Source organism: Dipodomys ordii, unplaced genomic scaffold, assembly GCF_000151885.1.
Source record: "Dipodomys ordii isolate 6190 unplaced genomic scaffold, Dord_2.0 Scaffold47, whole genome shotgun sequence".
NCBI classification, from domain to species: domain Eukaryota; kingdom Metazoa; phylum Chordata; class Mammalia; order Rodentia; family Heteromyidae; genus Dipodomys; species Dipodomys ordii.
This window is the reverse complement of record NW_012267263.1, coordinates 1,313,716-1,331,635: the sequence shown is the minus strand read 5'-3', so window position 1 is coordinate 1,331,635 and position 17,920 is coordinate 1,313,716. Positions and strand designations below refer to the sequence as shown.

Here is a 17,920-nt window from a genome sequence, read left to right as displayed (position 1 = left end):
TATTCAAGTGGAAGAATACCAGCCCCAAGCATACAAACCAACAGCTTCATGAATGCAAACCAAAGGGGCAGGGGAAAGAGAGAGAGGGAGAGAGGAAGACACACACACAAACACACACACAAATAAACAGACAGAGACGGAGAGACAGAATCAGAGATGGAGAGAGAGAGAAGAGAGAAAAAGAAAAAGAGGAGAGAAAAAAGAGAGGGAGGGAGGGAAGTACAGGGATTGGGGAGGCAGGAATGGAAGATACAGGAATGGAGGAGATGGAGAGGGGAAAGAGAGAGGGGGCAAAGAATTGAGAGAGGGGAGAGAGATAGAGAAAAGCAGGGGTTCAAGCTCCAGTACCAGCACATATTCACACACACACACACACAAGAGCATGGAAATTGACAGTGCTCCTATATCCCCCCCGGTCCACTGAAGAGTGGTCCATGTTGAAACCAGGACTCCTCAGCTCTCTTCTTTCCTCCTCTCAGTTCTCCTTCAGTATCAACTCTGCCTTTCATCAGGTCACCCCTCTTTTGCCCGTTTTAGCTCTCATTGCTTCTCTCACCAGAATCCCATCTCACTCTTTGGACAGAGCTTTGCCTTGCAAACAGCCCTAAACTGGACCCCTGTCTTGCTAGGAGTCCCAGCCCACCTTCTCCTCAGTCTGCTCTGATAGCTTCAGGCTCCTGACCCCAATGCACACAGACCAAAAGCCAAGTGTGCCTGATTCCTCCCCCAGCACACACCTGTCACACAAGTGAGAGCAGCCTGAGCTCTCAACATTTCCTTTGTGTGGGAATCCAATGCCAGAAGCTGAGCCCAGTGGTAGAGGCTCACATCCAATCTTACTGAACTCCTACGCATGTGCAGACACACTCCATCCACGGGTGTGGTCCCTCCACTGGTATGATCCATCTGCAGGCACCACTACATCTCCTAGGTCACTCACTCCTTCAGAGGTTTCTCCATATCTAGCTGAAAGGAAGTGAAAATAATGTTTTCATTCATACACGTTATGATGTCAAATAATGGGCTTTGGATGTTCCAGTACATGAAACTGAGCTTATTTGACACCCTGGTTCTCCCAGAAGAAAAATTGGGCTGACAGGAAGAGCTACAATTCTGAGCATGCAGTCTGTGTAACAAGGTCTTTAAAATATTCCAGATTTCATCATTCTGTTGTAAAATAGGTGATTCCTGGACAATAGCTTTATGTTGGCATAGTGATAAAATGAGCTTTACAGAGCAAACAGAGAGAGAGAGAGAGAGATCTGCATTGAAATGGGGGAAAGGTGGGGCAGAAACTAACACACTACTGTGTACTTATACAGCTCCCCCTGTTTTTTCAGCCAAGCTTGGCCCCTAGGCTCTGGCCAGGCAGCATCTCTAGGGTACCCAGCAGCTGGATCTAGTCACTGAAAGACCATCAAGGGATAAGGGCAATCCAGGATGCCTTCTGACTCTCAGATCCATGAGTTCCTATAGACCCCAAGCTCAAAGTCTGAGTTCAAACAAAAATAAACAATAAGCAGGTAGGTAACATATGTGGAATATCAGATTTTTACTTGCTGTGGCATTTAGGAGAAAACATTTCTTCTTCTTATTATTATTATTGTGAAAATACCATACAGAGGGGTTACAATTACATGGGCAAGATAATGAGTACATTTCTTATCAAGCATTGTTGCCTCCTCCTTTGTTTCCCCATACCATCCCTTCCCCTCTCCACCCTCACACCCCCACACCCTCCTACGACCACCACCACCACCCACCACCACCACCCACCCTGCCAAAATTGTAAAGTTCATTTTTTGACATAATGTCTTACATGTCTCATTGTTATAATGGATCCACCTGTATCCCTATTTAAACAGATTGTTTTTTCCATTCCCCTCCACAAATTATATCAGCATCAAATACAGTGAAAGCAGGGTTTATACCCTAGGGGAGGGACATACAAAGCAACAAAGAAATCACCTTATAAATATATTGGAAACAATCGCAAGAAAGAAAAAAACATTTGAATCCTTATCTTGGGGTTCATTTCACCTAACATCAACTTGTCTGACAGTTTCTGTTTCTCTCAGACATATACTAGTTATTGCAAATAAAGGAAAACATGGGACCTATATTTCTTTGGGTCTGGCTTACTTCACTTAATATAATTGTTTCCAAATCTTTCCATTTCCTAACAAATGGGGCAATGTCGTTCTTTCTGATGGAGGCATAGAATTCCATTGTGTATTTATACCACATTTTCTTGATCTATTCATCTACTGAGGGGCATCTGTGTTGGTTCCATATCTTAGCTATGGTAAATAATGCTGCAATAAATATAGTTGTGCTGGTAGCTTTAGTATGGTCTTGTTTGTGATCATTTGGGTAAATGCCCAAAAGTGGGATTGCTGGGTCATAGGGGAGCTCTATGTGGAGTCTTCTGAGGAACCTCCATACTGCTTTCCAAAGTGGTTGAACAAGTTTACACTCCTACCAACAATGCAGTAGGGTTCCCTTTTGGCCACATCCCCTCCAGCATCTGTTGTTATTAGAGTTCTTGATTATAGCCATTCTAATTGGGGTGAGGTGGTATCTCAATGTTGTTTTGATTTGCATTTTTTTTATGGCTAGGGAAGTTGAGCGTTTCTTCATGTGTCTATTGGCCATCCTTCTTTCCTCTTCAGAGAAGTTTCTCTTTAAGTTTTAGCCCACTTATTTATTGGGCTGTTGTTTCTTTCAGGATTTATTGTTGGGGGATTTAATTTTTTGAGTTCCAGGTATATTTTAGATATGAGACCCTTGTCCGTTGTATGGCTAGTGAAGATCTTCTCCCAATCCCTGGGCTTTCTATTGATCTTGCTAGCTATGTCCTTTGTCATGCAGAAGCTCTGCAATTTCAAACAATCCCATTTGTCAAACCTTTCTTTGATTTGTTGTGTTTCTGGGTCTCTATTCAAAAAATTTCGGCCTGTGTCAAGGAGACCTAGGGTTTCTCCTATTCCATCCTGTAATGTTTTCAGAGTGTCTGCTTTGACTCCGAGGTCTTTGATCCATTTGGAGTTGATTCTGGTGCAGGGTGGTATATAATGATCTAGCTTTAGTTTTCTACAAGTAGTTAACCAATTTTGCCAGCACCATTTACTGAAGAAGCTGTCTTTCTTCCATTCTATTCTTTTAACTCCCTTATCGAAGATTAGATGGCTATAGGTCTGTGGGTTCATTTCTGGGTCTGTTCTTGTTCCAGTACCAAGCTGTTTCGATTACTATGGCTTTAGGAGAAAAACATTTCTTTGTTCAGGGGACAACTGTGAAGCTAACACAGGTCACAAAGCCAAGAGCTTCTTCTGGGAGGACAAGTAAGAAGACAGGTAGACAACAACCTGGAGCTGGTCACCACCATGCAGTTCGGGCCACTCCCAGTTCAAATCAGCTCCTTTCAAAATCAGCATCAGCCTCCCTGGGAATAAACAAAGAGTGTAACCTCAGAAGCGAGCAGCCCTGGGAAGCAGCTCAGAGTCCACAGAGCCACAGGACATTGCACGGAGCACCCTCCCAAACAATGGCCCTGCACCTAGCATCCCACTGCCCCTCTCCGCCAGTCCTCTCCCCAGAGGCTGGCTCCACTCCCTCAGACAAAATGCTGCCTCAGGCTTGGAACTGAAACTAAGTCCTTCCCAGAAAGACAGTGGGAAGGACTCAGAGATAGAAAGCTGCTCAGAAAATCAGAGACCCACGTCGCTAGCAGCACTGAGAAGAGCTCTGAGACAAGCAGTGGCATCACACACAGACCTTCTCTTCCTTCTCTCTGCCCCATCATCTGGAAACCAGGAGAACTCAGCCTGTCTAGGAGCCACTATGACCCATGGACCAGTCTTTTCTCATCTGTCTCAGTGCTTGCAGCTATAGGAGGAAAAGGTTGCTCTATCATAGAGCTGGTTTCTGATTGAGTCGTTCATTCATTTGATTGATTGTAGTCCTGGGGATTGAACTCAGTCTCTCACATTTGCTAGGGAGCCACTCTAACACTTGACTCATCCTCCCTGTGATCCTCTTACTTATGCTTCCCATTACTGGGGTGACAGGCATGCAATACTGTTACCCAGCTAAAGGTTCAACCTCCTGGTACCATGGGTTAGCAACCAAGTCAATAACACATGGGCCTCTGAGGTATATTTCAGAACCAAACTGCCAAGATATAGCACCAGATATCACAATAGCTGAATACATTTCACCACCATTAAACAAGAAATGATTAATCACTTAGCTCCTTCAGAGAAGGAAAAAAAGACTCAGGGCAAAGCCTGATCTTTTTATGACAGTGGCAGTGCCCAGTAGTATGTCAGGTTCTCACCAGCACAGTTTTATTTACAAAGTAGCCGAGTCTAGCTTTTCCTGCCCAAAACACGCAGGGAAGGGGTGAGGTAAACCACAGGTTCCTATCCTTGAATCTGTCAGGATTGTCAAATGGCACGTGGGATCTGGACTCCCACCAAGAATTGAATCCTGGGCAGACCATTCCAGAACATATTCAGGTCTCCTTCATGCGTGGCCGAATGGGAGAACACAAGGGCAGTCTGGGTTTCTACCAACCCTTCCCTGTTGTTCCCTGAGACAAGAGACTGGGTTAGCTGGGACCTAGGGATAAGGGCTCTGGTGGTTGCTACCTCCTTACCTTGCAGAGACAAATGAGGTTATTCAAGAACTTGGTGCCTTGTCTGTCTCACACGGAGACTCAGGAGTAAAAGCCAGTCCTTCAAAGCAAGGATTCAGGTCTCCCTACTTCCCCGTCCCATGTCACTTGGGAGGACACCTGCCCAGGAAGCCAGCAGTTCCCTCCCATTTCCGTCTACATAATTAAGAAACAACCCCCACTGATCCCTCACTCTGAATTTCTAGCATGAGGTGAAGCTCTTTCTGATGGTTCAAAACTTTGGCCTGGCTCACAAAGTTCTTTTACAGTGCTTCTCAAGATGGTTATTGACTCATTTCTACCTTAGCACAAACTAGCTCCTCATTGTAATTCTTTGGCATCCACAGCCATTTTACCACTGCACTGACCTTTGTTTCTAGGTTAATTATAGTTTTGTTTATTAGAGAAATCGAACTGAATTCACTTAGTTTTACGCTGTTATCATTCATTCACATTTCCCACATTCATTTCCCACAAAGGAAAAATAAAGCTGTCTAGAAATGAGTGGAAGGGCTGGGATGTAGCTCAGTGGCAAAGCGCTTGCCTAGCAAGCGCAAAGTCCTGGGTTCGATGCCCAGTACCAAAAAAAGAAAAGACAAAAAAAAATAGAAATGAGTGGAACAGACCCGTGTTGGTAGTAAATGTTCCCTTGGCAAGGTGAGCATTCTGGAGCCCAGCCTCTAGAAGTAGGTGCTGATGCCATCTTTCTCCACCTGCAGGCCTGCGTGCACTCAGTGTGGCCTTGCCAGGGAGCACAGAGCCTGTCTGGGGCTAGACTGGCCCTGTTGGACAACCCATTAGCCCCAGCTATCAAAGACATCTGCCTGCTCTGATTACCATCACAGAAGAGGAGTGGCAATGGACCCCAGCACTCCATGGTTGGGGATCCCTGGGTCCCCAAGCAGGACACAGGCTGCTTGCAATGTTGAAGGCCAAGAAAGACGGATTTAGATGGTGCTTTACAGCTCCCTCCTCCAAGAAACACATTCAGGCTTCTAGCAATGATGTGAAATCACAAGATAGCTGACGTAACTAATACAAAGTGCTTATTCACTAAACAGGGAGAGTTTCACGCTGTAACTCAATTTGTATTGTATAATGGGATCTGAGTGAGGCTGACAGGAGCCTATATACTGGACAGGCAGTCTTGGCATCAAGGGGCCCAGCAGACTAATGTCCAGTACAGCTTCTCAGGGCCTAGGCTATTGCTCCCAAAGGCCACTCCACCCAAATATTCAGTCACTCTCACCTTCCTTCAAGGGAAGTCTCAACTATTTCTCACCTATTATTGATAACAATTCCAAGTCAAACAACCCTTTCTTCCATGTGAACTCTCAACTCTCTAACAGTGTCCACCACAGTGAGTACAGAGAGGAGCTCTGTACTGAGCACTACTTGGTACTCACTGAGTATTCCAGGGTCCTCAATGCCCCAGAATCTCAGAGAAGTTCCCCTGATCTATAGGCTCCAGATACCCTACCAATAAGTGTGCACCTATCTTTTTTGGGGGAAAAATGGTCTAATGAGATTGTCAGAGCTCTAGTGCAGCAATTGGCTCACTTTATGCTCAGATCTGAGTTCCCAAGGCTGAGAGGCGTGACAGGTCTAGAGCTGCAGGGTGAGAACTCATCCCTGAGACAGGCTACTCAGCCATCAGTCAGGATTCTGGGTTAGTATACAGACACCAGAGATGGGACTCAGACAGGCCAGCCCCATGCTCTCTGCACCCAAGGGTACCACCCTACATAGCTGCAAGCAAGTAGCAGAGTCCCTGCCAGGAACCCAAACTGGAAGCACCATGGACAACATGGATAGACCTTTCTAGAACAGGCCTAGGGAGGGGTCCTGGTTGTCAGTCTCCCTCCCTCCCACCTTCCTTGCTAAGGTAAGGGAATCACACTATCACTTTCTCGGCAAGACTGCAAGTGGCACACAGGGAGACCATCAGGACAGAAAGTCACCCCCAATTCCCAAAGGAGGAACCTTAGGCTCAGGCCTGGCCAGGTTTCAAGGAGACAGATGTGGTACCTGATGTTGGCCCTGCCTCCAGTTCCCAATGCTCCCTCATGCACAGTGTACTGTAGAATTTGGACGAAGCTTCCTCAATTAGAAGGGACATTCAAGATTCTGGTACAAACCCGGAACCACTCCTGGCTAACGTTGGAGCTTCACCTCCTCTCCCCTCCATCCACTCAGAAGCAGGACTTAGGAACTGGGAAAGATGAGTTCTGTCCTCTCCTCTGCCTCACCCCAATGTGTGGCTCTCAATGTGAGTCTCAGCTTGCCATCTGTGAAGTGGCCAGCTGACCTGATGGTATCTATAGCTTCCAGCTATTCCCACTTACAATTTGATAGGCATGCAGGTGTTCAGTACCTGTTAGCATGCTGGAATCCACAAAGCTGGAACTGACGGAGGGAAGGCAGCAAGCCTATCTCTTAGCCAGGCAGAAGAGTTACTGATCTCAAAGCCCCCAGTGAGGGCTGAGTGCTTCCTGGAGAAAGTTAAAAAGAGAGCTGTGCCCCCAGAAAGGGCACATTTGGGTAGGCAAGAGGTGGACATAAGATAAGGGACCTACATTTTGAGGTCACTCAATTCCTTTTAATGATTCCTAAGTACTTCCTTACAACTTTCTATAACTCTACCAGCTCATCCCCACTCCAGAACTCCACAAGCAACTTCTTTAGGAGTCAGTAACTGGGAGCAATGTTGATACTTCCAGCTAATTGTGTTGATACCATAACCATTCAAAATGGCCTCATAAACAGCTCTTATAGAACAGTTAATATGGCTAAGTCCAAATGAAGATAATACTATTGCTTATTATATCTCTATAAATTTATTTTATGGAGAGGGAACAAGGTGTTCTTATATTCTCAGATTACTCAGATGCCAGAGCCAGAGGAAGTAGGAAAGACTTCATGAAGATGTGCCCTGTGGGGATAATTCATTAGGAATAATTGTGGTTTATAACAGCAAGAGCTATTGGGAGATTGTGGGTGTACATATGTGTATGTGGTGTGTGTGTGTGTGTGTGTGTGTGTGTGTGTGTGTGTGTGTGTGTGTGTTGGTCCTGGAGCTTGAACTCAGGGCATGAGTGCTGTCCCTGACCTTTTTTGCTCAAGGCTAGTACTTTATTACTTGAGCCACAGCTCTATTTCCAGTTTTCTGGTGGATTATTGGAGATAAGAGTCTCACAGACTTTTTTGGCTGGGCTGCTTCAAACCATGATCCTCAGATCTCAGCCTCCTGAGTAGCTAGGATTACAGGTGTGAATCACTAGCACCCACTGAAGCAACTTTTTGTAAGTGAAATGAATTAAGAAAACAGATTATTCAGGCATGTTCACCTTTATTAAATAAATCATCTAGACCAATTCCCTTTGTGTGGGTGGAGAGAGAGGGAGAGAGAGGGGGGGGAAGGAAAGGGAAAGGGAAAAGGAAAGGGAAAGGAAAATGGAAGGAGAGAGAGTTCAGTAGTCTGTATCATCTTTTTGCCAGAGAATAGTGTCTACAGGACAGAGGCCAGAAACTCTATCTACTCAAGCTACTCAGGAGCCAGAGATAGAAGGATTGGGTTCTGAGGCTGGCTTGGGTAAAGTTAGCAAACTGAAAAGCAAAGGGACTGAGGCATGCATGGCTCAAGGGTTAAAGCATCTACCTAATAAACGTAAGACCCTTATTTAATCCTCAGTTCTACCAAAAAGAAAAATAGCATCAAGGTCCATTTTATGACGCTGTAAAAGAATAAACTTAAGGTTGTATAATTCATAAGGAAAAAGAAGTCTATTTGGTTCACAATAGTGGTGGCTGGAAAGTCCACATGGCAGCACATGTTGCAAGGCTCTCAAGCCATATCACATCAGAGTAGATGGTACAGAGTCATGTGCTAGAATGAGAGGGAATAATAGGGCCTAGGTAGCTTTTAACAACTGTCAGCATTATAACATAGTCCCATGGGAGTTAGAATTCTAGTGAGATGACATCAATCTGTTCACAACCTAATCTTCTTGACGCTGCCATATTGAGAAGTTAAGCTCCAATGTGAGTTTTGGTGGTGATAAACCATTAACAGGCTTCTAGGCAGAGGCATGTGAGAGCATGGCCTCCCAGGACATTTATGAGACTAGAGACCCAACCTGGACTACTGCTTCAACCTCACAAGGGACTTGACTCTGATACTCTGTGAAGGCATCTCACAGCCAGGATGCATCAGCCCATCTCTGCTCTGTGTAGAAGCTCCTGTTGTGCTGACTCTAACATAAAATGCTAAGCAGTAGGGAGAACAAGCCCCCAGATCTGCACCAAAATGGAGGTTTGGCATTCTTCATAGTGCTTAACAAGTTCTGAAATCAGTTCGTGTAGGTTAGTAATTAGAAAGCCACAAGCACACTATATAATACTTGGATAAAGCCATGTAGTAAATACTGTATGACCCAGAAAGAGCTCTTGTCATCTGTTTACAGGAATACAGACACTCCTGTAACACAAGACTTTTGGTCTTTACCAAAAGTAAAGCAAGTTCTGGCCATCAGCTCAGAAGGTACAAGCAATTCCAGGCCACCTTTAGCTTACCTTTCAACCTTGGAAATCCAGTTCAATGTTAAATGTCTTTTGATTAGAATCCCACCTGGAAAATCCAGGTACAAGCAATTCCAGGCCACCTTTAGCTTACCTTTCAACCTTGGAAATCCAGTTCAATGTTAAATGTCTTTTGATTAGAATCCCACCTGGAAAATCCCATAGCACTTGGCATATCATACTGCTGTGCTAGACTGAGGCCTCTGCTGGGCATGCTGGGCACAAAGCAGAGTAAACGTCTTATATAACTCCCTCCTGAAGCTCTTTGAGTCCAAGAAGCTTTCAATTGTTTTGGTATGTTTCAGGTTCTTCACCTCTTTATCTGGAATGATTGTTTCTAACCTATGGACTTTACTTTGGGGCCTGCATACAGCAGCATATTCTGCGAAGAATGGTGGCTATGCTGTGAGCCACCCTCCTCCAGCCCCATCTATTCAAGCTAGAATCTGTGAACTCATCATTCAGCTGCCCAGAGGAAAGGGTGTTTTCCTCTGACCCACATCGCTCATTGCTACTCAAAAAGAAATAACAGTTATGAGAAAGCATAGAGTCATGGCATGGGCTTACACTGGAACTGGGAATCGTTTGCAGGAAGCAGAGGGGAATGGCAGGCAGAGTAACACTTAGGCCTCTCTTCGTTGGTGACTGCTTGTCATCGTAGGGCAAGTGAAATTCAGATGAGATGATGGTGTTAAGCTGAGTAGGTAAGCTGGCTGTCCTTCGTGGAGGGAGAGGGAAGGCAGAAAGGTCTTCAGGAGTCGGGCATGGTGGAACAGTCAAAGGCACTGTTTTAACACTGGTGACAGTCTTCTTCAAGTGTTCTTTTATTACAAGGTATGTGCCCATGGCTTCATTGAATGCTCTATCCAGAATAGATTTGCAGATCTCAGCTAGATTGTACCCCATGTCACACATTACTGCAACAATAATGGGGTCCAGCTCACTGGGCAGTGGCTCATCAGAACACGGGGCACATTCCTCAACTTGGTTGAGCCATGGGTGTTCAATTATTTGTTCGATACTGGGCCTCTGCTTTGGGTCTGCAGTTAGCAATTGGAAGATGATATTCCGCCCTTTTGCAGACAGGTAAAATGGAGCAATGTACCTAGCCTCCAGGACCAGTACCTGTATCTGGCTAAAATTGATCCCCTGAAATGGGAATTTTCCTGTTAGCATAAAATACAAAAGGACACCCAAGGTCCAGATGTCCACCTTACAACCATCATAATTTTCACGCAGGAACATTTCAGGGGGACGGAATATCAAGGTACCACATACATCCTTCAGCAACTGCCCTGGCGTGGTCCGGATGCTCAGGCCAAAGTCACTGACCTTGGCATTGCCTTTGGCATCCAACAGGATGTTGGTGGGCTTAAGGTCTCGGTGTGCAATTCCATTCCGGTGAAAGTACTGCACAGCACTCACAATCTGTTTGAAGAGTCTCCTAGCTTCATCCTCGAATAGACGGCTGGATTTTCGGATCCACCCCAGGAGGTCTCCCTTGGTGGCCAGCTCCATAACAAGGTACACATGCTCATCCTTCTCCATAACCTGGTACAACCTGATTACATGTGGGTGATGTACAGTCTTAATAATGTCCACCTCATTTTTGATCCGATGATTGTTGAACTCACCCTTCAGGAGTATTTTCACTGCCACTTGGGTGCCTGTGAGGCGGTGATAGGCTAGTTTCACATATCCAAAGCTGCCATAACCAATGATCTCCTTCATATGGTATTGTTCAATGATCTCTTCATCCTCCGAGGAGCTTGAAGATAATTCGCTGTATTCTGCCATCTTTCTGCTAAGATGGCAAGTAGCAGATCTAATTAAAATCAGCTAAATGCAGCCCGGTGCCAGTGGCTCACACCTGTAGTCCTAGCTTCTCAGAACACTAAGATCTGGGGGTAGTGGTTTGAAGCTGGCTGGGGCAGAAAAATCCCTGTGAGACTCTTCACTGCAACTAACCACTCAAGAACCGGAAGTAGAGCTGTGGCTCAAAGTGGTAGAATATTAGTCTTGCGCGAAAGAGCTCAGGAACAGTGCCCAGGCCCTGAGTTCAAGCCCCATGACCAAGAAAAGAAAAGAAAAAAAAAAGCTTAAAAAATATGTAAAAACCAGAAAAAAAAATAAGCAAAAAGCAATGCCCAAATCCAAGCTCCCTGCCCCCTCACACATACAAAAACTGTCAATGTAGACCCGGCCAGGGGACCACCACTCAGGAGCTCCCAGTGCTGGTAACGGACAAAGGTGGAGCGGAATGGCCTCCTATATACCCCCGCGGAGACTCCTTACTATGGCCCAGTGATGTCAGGGAATAAAGGACCAATCATAGCCGGTCAGGGGAAATGGACCAATAACAGTGGCCCAGGAAGGAAATGGACCACTCACAGCCAGACCCCAGTGGCTGTCTAGCTCAGGGGCTCGAAGACTGTTGCCAAAGCCTCACACAAGGTGCCTGGGAGGATGCCCACGATGCCACCGTGGCAGTGATGCAGGAACCGCAGAGACGCAGGTCCGTGGCCTCCAGCATTCTCGTGCGCTGCTGGGCCACGTCCTCGTGTTTGCTCCCGCTTCTGTGCTTGTGCGCCGTCCACATCCTCATACCTGCTTCTGCGAGGACCTGGCCAACTGCAGGGGCCACACAGACACCAACCAGTGGTCTCAGTCCTTCTCACGAGCAGGCCTTGGGACTTGCTCCAACCATGAAAACATGATTTATTATGAAATAAAAAGCCTGAGTTTCCTTCGGAAACTGACACAAAGTCTTTTTTTTTTAACTCTAGGATATTTTTATTTTAGTTTCATACAATATGGGGCTGGTGAATAAAAAATGACTAAATCTGTAAATTCAACTATATTTCTCAGAACATTTTAAAAGCAAACTATGTAAGAGGAAAATACATTTCAAAATGAATATAAACCAATTTAAGCATATGCTGGAATTTGCTCTCACACTAATTTATACAATATATATTAATAAGTATACTATTACTTCAGTTTTGTTGTTTCTTTTTCTGTTTTCCTTTATTCTTTTCCTTTCTTCCTTTCCCTTCCTTCCTTCCTTCTCTCCTTCCTTCCTTTTCTTCTTTCTTTCTTTCATGTTTGTGTGAGTATAGGCAGTATGTGTGTGCGCATGTGTGTATGTGTGTGTGCTTGTGTATGTGTATACTGAAGCTTCTTGCTCAACATTTTCATTCAAGGTTGACATGCCTCTATTTCCAGCTGGTTAAGGAGATAAACCCTCAGATCTGTCTTCCTTGAACTGTAACATACGAAATCTTATATTTTCCTCCCCAGGCTGGCTTAGAACAGCCATTCTGGAGCATGTGACCATCACTTCAGGCCAGGTATCCTTCTACATGGGTCTACTCTCAGCATTTGTGGCCTTGCTGTGGGACTGCATTATCACTCAATACACATATATTCTTTCTCCACCCTGAGCAATAACACAGCCTCCAACGGTGTCTCAGCTGTGATGTGGGCCTACACTTTTACCTGCTAGACAGAAGCTTCAACCTAGATCCTGTTCTGCACATTCCTAGGTCTTCTCCAGTATCATGCCATTTGCCACCGAGAGGGTTAATTCACTTTTTTTTGTTTTGTTTTTTGCAGGTACTGGGGCTTGAACTCAGGGCCTGGGCACTGTCTCTTAGCTGTTTTGCTCAAGGCTGGTGCTCTACCACTTGAACCACAGCTTCACCCTGGCTTTTTGGTGGTTAAAGGGAGATAAGAGTCTCACAGATTTCCTGCCTGGGCTGGGTGCAAACCTCAATCCTTAGATTTCAGCCTCCTGTATAGATAGGATTACAGGCATGAGCCAACAGTGCCTGACCTAATTCTGCCTCTTCAAATAATTTCCCTCTTCATTTACATCTGACCACTAAAACTTTCTTCAAACTGTTATCAATCACGAGAAATTCTATGGTACAAAAGGTACTCAGCATATGGGAGGCAGCTCTCCATGTCTCACCAGAGCAGACTGGCTGGGGCTGAGCTCTGCAGAGCCTTGAGCCACTGGTCACATCCCTGAGACACTCTAGCCTGTGTGTAGCACCTGTGCAAGTTCCAGGAGCTCTGGCACCTCAGGTTCCCTAAGCTGAAGCCTGTTCACAGCTCTGACAGGAAGACAGCTGGGTGAACTGAACTTCAGGAACCTGGAATGAGGTGGAAACAATGATTCTGAGCAGAAGATAAGAAGCAGGACATTGATGGAGGGGTAGGAAAAGGAAGAGTAAATGGGGAGTGGGAGGCAAACAGTGAGGGCTACAAGGCAGTAAACAAGGAAACAGGCAGTAAGGTCATGCCACAGTTAAGGTGATGGATGTCATTCTGGTGGCTCTTGGTGGGTTCTGAGTTTGGGCCACACATCTCTATCACAGCCATCCAGTCCTAAACACAGAGAATAAAAAGGCAAAAGCCACCAGGGCAAATGCTGTGCTCTTACATCCTGACCAAGGAGTTTTGATCTTTAGCAATGTAAGGATTCACGTGTTGCCATCATTTTGATGAAACAGCCTCACCATCCTGTCGGTGCCATTGAGAACATGATTTCCAAAAACATACCATAGGCCCCCTAAACTTGCAAAACACCTCTCCTCAGCCATATTATCACATATTTCATTTACGTAATTTTTTGTGTGTAACAGTAGTGGGGCTTGAACTCAGGACCTTGTGTTCTCACTTAGCTTCTTTTGCTTAAGGCTGACACTCTACCACTTGAACCATACAATTCTGGTTTTTTGCTGAGATCCTCAGATCTCAGCTTCCTGAGTAGCTAAAGCTATAGGCATGAGCCACCAGCTCCTAGCTCATATTACCATATATTTTACAACCATGAAGATCTTTAGCATCAATGATCAAGTGAAAAGAAATATGTATTAGTAACTCCTTCAAAGTTATACTATTGGCCATTAAAGATAGTATTGCAAATTATCACTTAGAGGCACTGAGGATCCTGCATCCTAAGACAAAGACGAACCAGAGCCTGGAGGACTTGGGATCTTTCAAGGACATTTGCCTTCCTGCTTAAGAAAGTGTCATGAGCAAAGTCAAATGAGGTATTTCTGGACATCCTTTTTTTTTTTTGGTTGGTCTCAGGGCTTGAACTCTGGGTCTGGGCACTGTCCCTGCGCTCTTCAGCTCAAGGCGATCGCTCAAATGAGGTATTTCTAAGCCAGAAGAATAGGCCAGGGGCCAACAAGAGTTGAAGGGACACTAAGAAGAGTTGGAGGAAGAAGAGTTCAGATGGCAGCAAAACAGGTAAAAGAGATCAGTTAATGAGAAGACAATTTCTGGTCCCTTTTGGAGGTGCTGATTGAAGGAGATTTACCAGGTAAGATGGACTCCTCAGAGATGCCAAGCCCAATACCTGCCACTCTTCAGCCCCTTGCTCAGATAATTTTTTTCTTCAGCTTCCTCATCTCCATTTGAGGTTCTATAACATCATGGTTAACTATTCTCTGACTCCTACCAGAATTTTAGCCTCACATGCCCCCACAAACCAACACCCTACACAGCAGGACTGTGAATCACCACTAGCACTGCCATCATCATGGAAACACTGATGCAGGACTGTGTGGGGGTCATTCCCATGACATCCTTCCCACCGTGGTACCCACTTGATCTCCCACAGCTCTGTGCCTTGAGGGTTCATCACCCTGTATCATAGGTGGAAATACTCAGACACAGCCAAGAAGTTCCCTCAGCTGGGAAGAGGCTAAGATCTCAGATATGTGGTTGTTCTCAAGGGTTCCACAAGGTGCAGTAGGACAGGCAGGAACCCCCAAAGCTGCTTTAAAAGACCCCATGGGAAAAAAAACCCAGAAGGTGCCTCTACTCTCCCTTCAAGTTGACTCTTTACCACTCTGCTCCATTCAGGCATCCCAACTTTCCCAACACCTGCTCCCCTAAGTTCCCCCAACTTATTCACTCACCTTTTGCCCTATGCAAGCATCTCTTGCAGATTGGGAGGGGGTACAAGCAACATGTATGTTCCTCTCATACTCACAGGTAAGTTTATTCTGATTGCACAAGGAGGTGACAGTGATATATAACACTTGGTGCTTGTCACTATCACTATCCATGTGAAACTTCTGTCTGTCACTTCATTTAACATTCAAAACAAAGCTCTCAATACCTGTGATCTCTCAGACTTCTCAGGTGAGGTAGCAGAGACACACAGCAAAAGACAGAGAGGAGCAGGGAACCCAGGTAGAGTGGTCCCCTAACTCAACTGCTCCTCCTCCAGCAAACAAGAAGGCCAGGAGCAGCAGGCTGAGGGGATCAAGGGCTGAAGTGAGGAACACCCTCCAAGAAAACACCACCTGTCCAGAATATGTGGAAGAATGGAAAGCGGGCATAGGGTCAGTCCTGGAGTCTGCATGGATGTGGTACTGAATTTAAAAGCAGAGGAGAAGGTCCAGAATGCAGCAAGGTGACAGTTCTCTCAGCTCAAGGAAAAGGTTGGTCCCCAGACTTTCTCTGGGCTGACTGGAACCTTCAAAGATGATTCATAATGATATTAGGACCAAGGGCATTCCCCTCCACTTTACTAAGACTTCATAATTTAGACAGATAAGCAAGCGAAAGGCATTCAGAGTTATTGCATGCACTTGGGCATCATGGTTAAACTAGTATCCAGAAACACAGTGAGATATAGAAGCTCCATAGGGATGAGGGAAATGGAAACTTTAAGCAATTTAGATAAATTCCCAGACCTGAAGATGAGCCCACATGTCGGTCATGATTGTGCCAGAAATTTGGCTTTTGTGCACGAAGTTCAAAACAGCCCCCTCTGGTGTTTGATACAACTTCTTATAGGCCTGTAATAACCATGACCATGGCCATGACCCTAGGTATCTGTGAACAGGTGCAGACAGGTGTGGCTGCAGATATGTGCAATGCAGTTGACAACCCCCGCTAGTCACAAAAGGCTTAATGATCTTATAACTTCTGCTTCTTCCAGAGGAAATGGGTAGATACTTTCTGTCACATTTATTTCGAAAATATTCTCATCACTTTAAAGATACAGCTTTGGAATGGAGAGAGGAAGGGAATGAGAGTGAAATGTATATATGTGAAAATGGACCCAGGTAACTTGAGGGAAAAAGAATGGTTGAGAGAGATGAGGGAGAATGATGGAAGGGATGATATTAAGATGCATTATAATCATAAATTGACATATTGAATTGAAACCCCTTGTACCACCACTTAAAGATAATAAAAATATCATTAAATACAAAAATGCAGCTTTAATAATAAATAATAAAAGCATAAGATGATAACTACAGTGGCTGTTGTGGTATCCACAGCCATCAAGGTCAAAGAGAAGGGTTGATATCATTTGCTGAAAACTTCAGAGCAGAGAAGGGTTAGTCCTAACTCTGCTTGATTAGCTACACTTAGTTTTTCACTCTGATCTCATTTTCTCTCCTATGACATAAAGGACCAGAGCTGGGTGTTGTATTAGTTGGACACTGTTCTAAGAGCTTTACACATTTTAGCACACTGAAACCCCACAAAACCCTATAAGGAAAGAATTAATATCCCTTTTTTCAGATGAGAATATGGAGGCACAATAACTTCCAAGATCACTCAGCTGGTGAGCTGGCTTGAAGCATTGCTCTAAAGGGCACCATCCATTTCTGAACATCTGCTTGGTTTGGAGTTTGAAGAGCTACAGGTGTGTTAGTCCTTTTCTGTTACTGTAGCAAAGTACACAAGGCTGGTAAGCTAAAAAAAGAGGTTTAGTGTGGCTCACAATTCTGGCCCAAGGTCAAATCTGCTGTTGGCATGAAAGGCAAAATCCTAAGGAAGTAGAAAGATGGGGGTGGGGGTGGGGGGTGGGTAGGTATGGGTGTGTGTGTGTCCCTTTCAGTCTTCTTTCTTTTTGAAAGCCTCCAGTGACCAATCACACTATCTCTGACCTTATTACCTTAACTACTTTGAATATATTCCAAAGGCCCCTCAAACACCATAATTGGATTAAATTTCCATTCTTATCTCACAATGAGGATTCAGGGTTTTTGTGTTTTTTATTGTAAAAATACTGTACAGAGGGGTTAGAGTTACCTGAGTAATGGGTACATTTTCTATCCAGCAATGTTACCTCCTCCTGTGTTTCTCCCCTACCATTCCTTCCTGCCCCTCCTCCCCAACTTGTAAAGTTCATTTTCAACATGGTGTCTTGTACATCTCATTGTTACAATGAGTCAACCTGTATCTTTATTTCAGCATTTCGTTATTTCCCTTCCCCTCCCCAAATTAGAAAAATGTATGAACAAAGCAGAGCACCCACATCATATACAGTAAAAACAGGGGTTATACCATGGGGGAAGAACATACAAGAGAAACAAAAAAAATCACATAGTACATTTTAAATATGTTAAAAAAAATAGCAAGAAAGAAAAAAACCACTTGTGTCCCTATCTTGGGGTTCATTTCACTTAACATCATCTTATATGGTCATATATACAAAACTTTTGACCTTTCTTCTTGTCTTAGACATATATTAGTTATTGTAAATAAGGGAAACCATGGGTCTTATGTTTCTCTGGGCCTGGCTTATTTCACTTAATATAATTTTTTCCAGGTCTTTCCATTTCCTAACAAATGGGGCAATGTCATTCTTTCTGATGAAGGCATAGAATTCCATTGTGTGTG

At 44.7% G+C, this 17,920-nt stretch overlaps 1 protein-coding gene across 1 annotated transcript; it reads right to left on the bottom strand.

The window, feature by feature from the left end:
- Nucleotides 1-1,336: 1,336 nt before the first annotated feature.
- On the bottom strand, nucleotides 1,337-11,053 carry LOC105988174 (sperm motility kinase 3-like). The gene is made up of 2 exons (XM_013019716.1): nucleotides 10,175-11,053; nucleotides 1,337-1,399 (listed from the first exon to the last, which is right to left on the bottom strand). The coding sequence occupies exons 1-2, from the start codon at nucleotides 11,051-11,053 to the stop codon at nucleotides 1,337-1,339; spliced, it is 942 nt and encodes a 313-aa protein (XP_012875170.1).
- Between the last annotated feature and the right edge of the window lie 6,867 nt (nucleotides 11,054-17,920).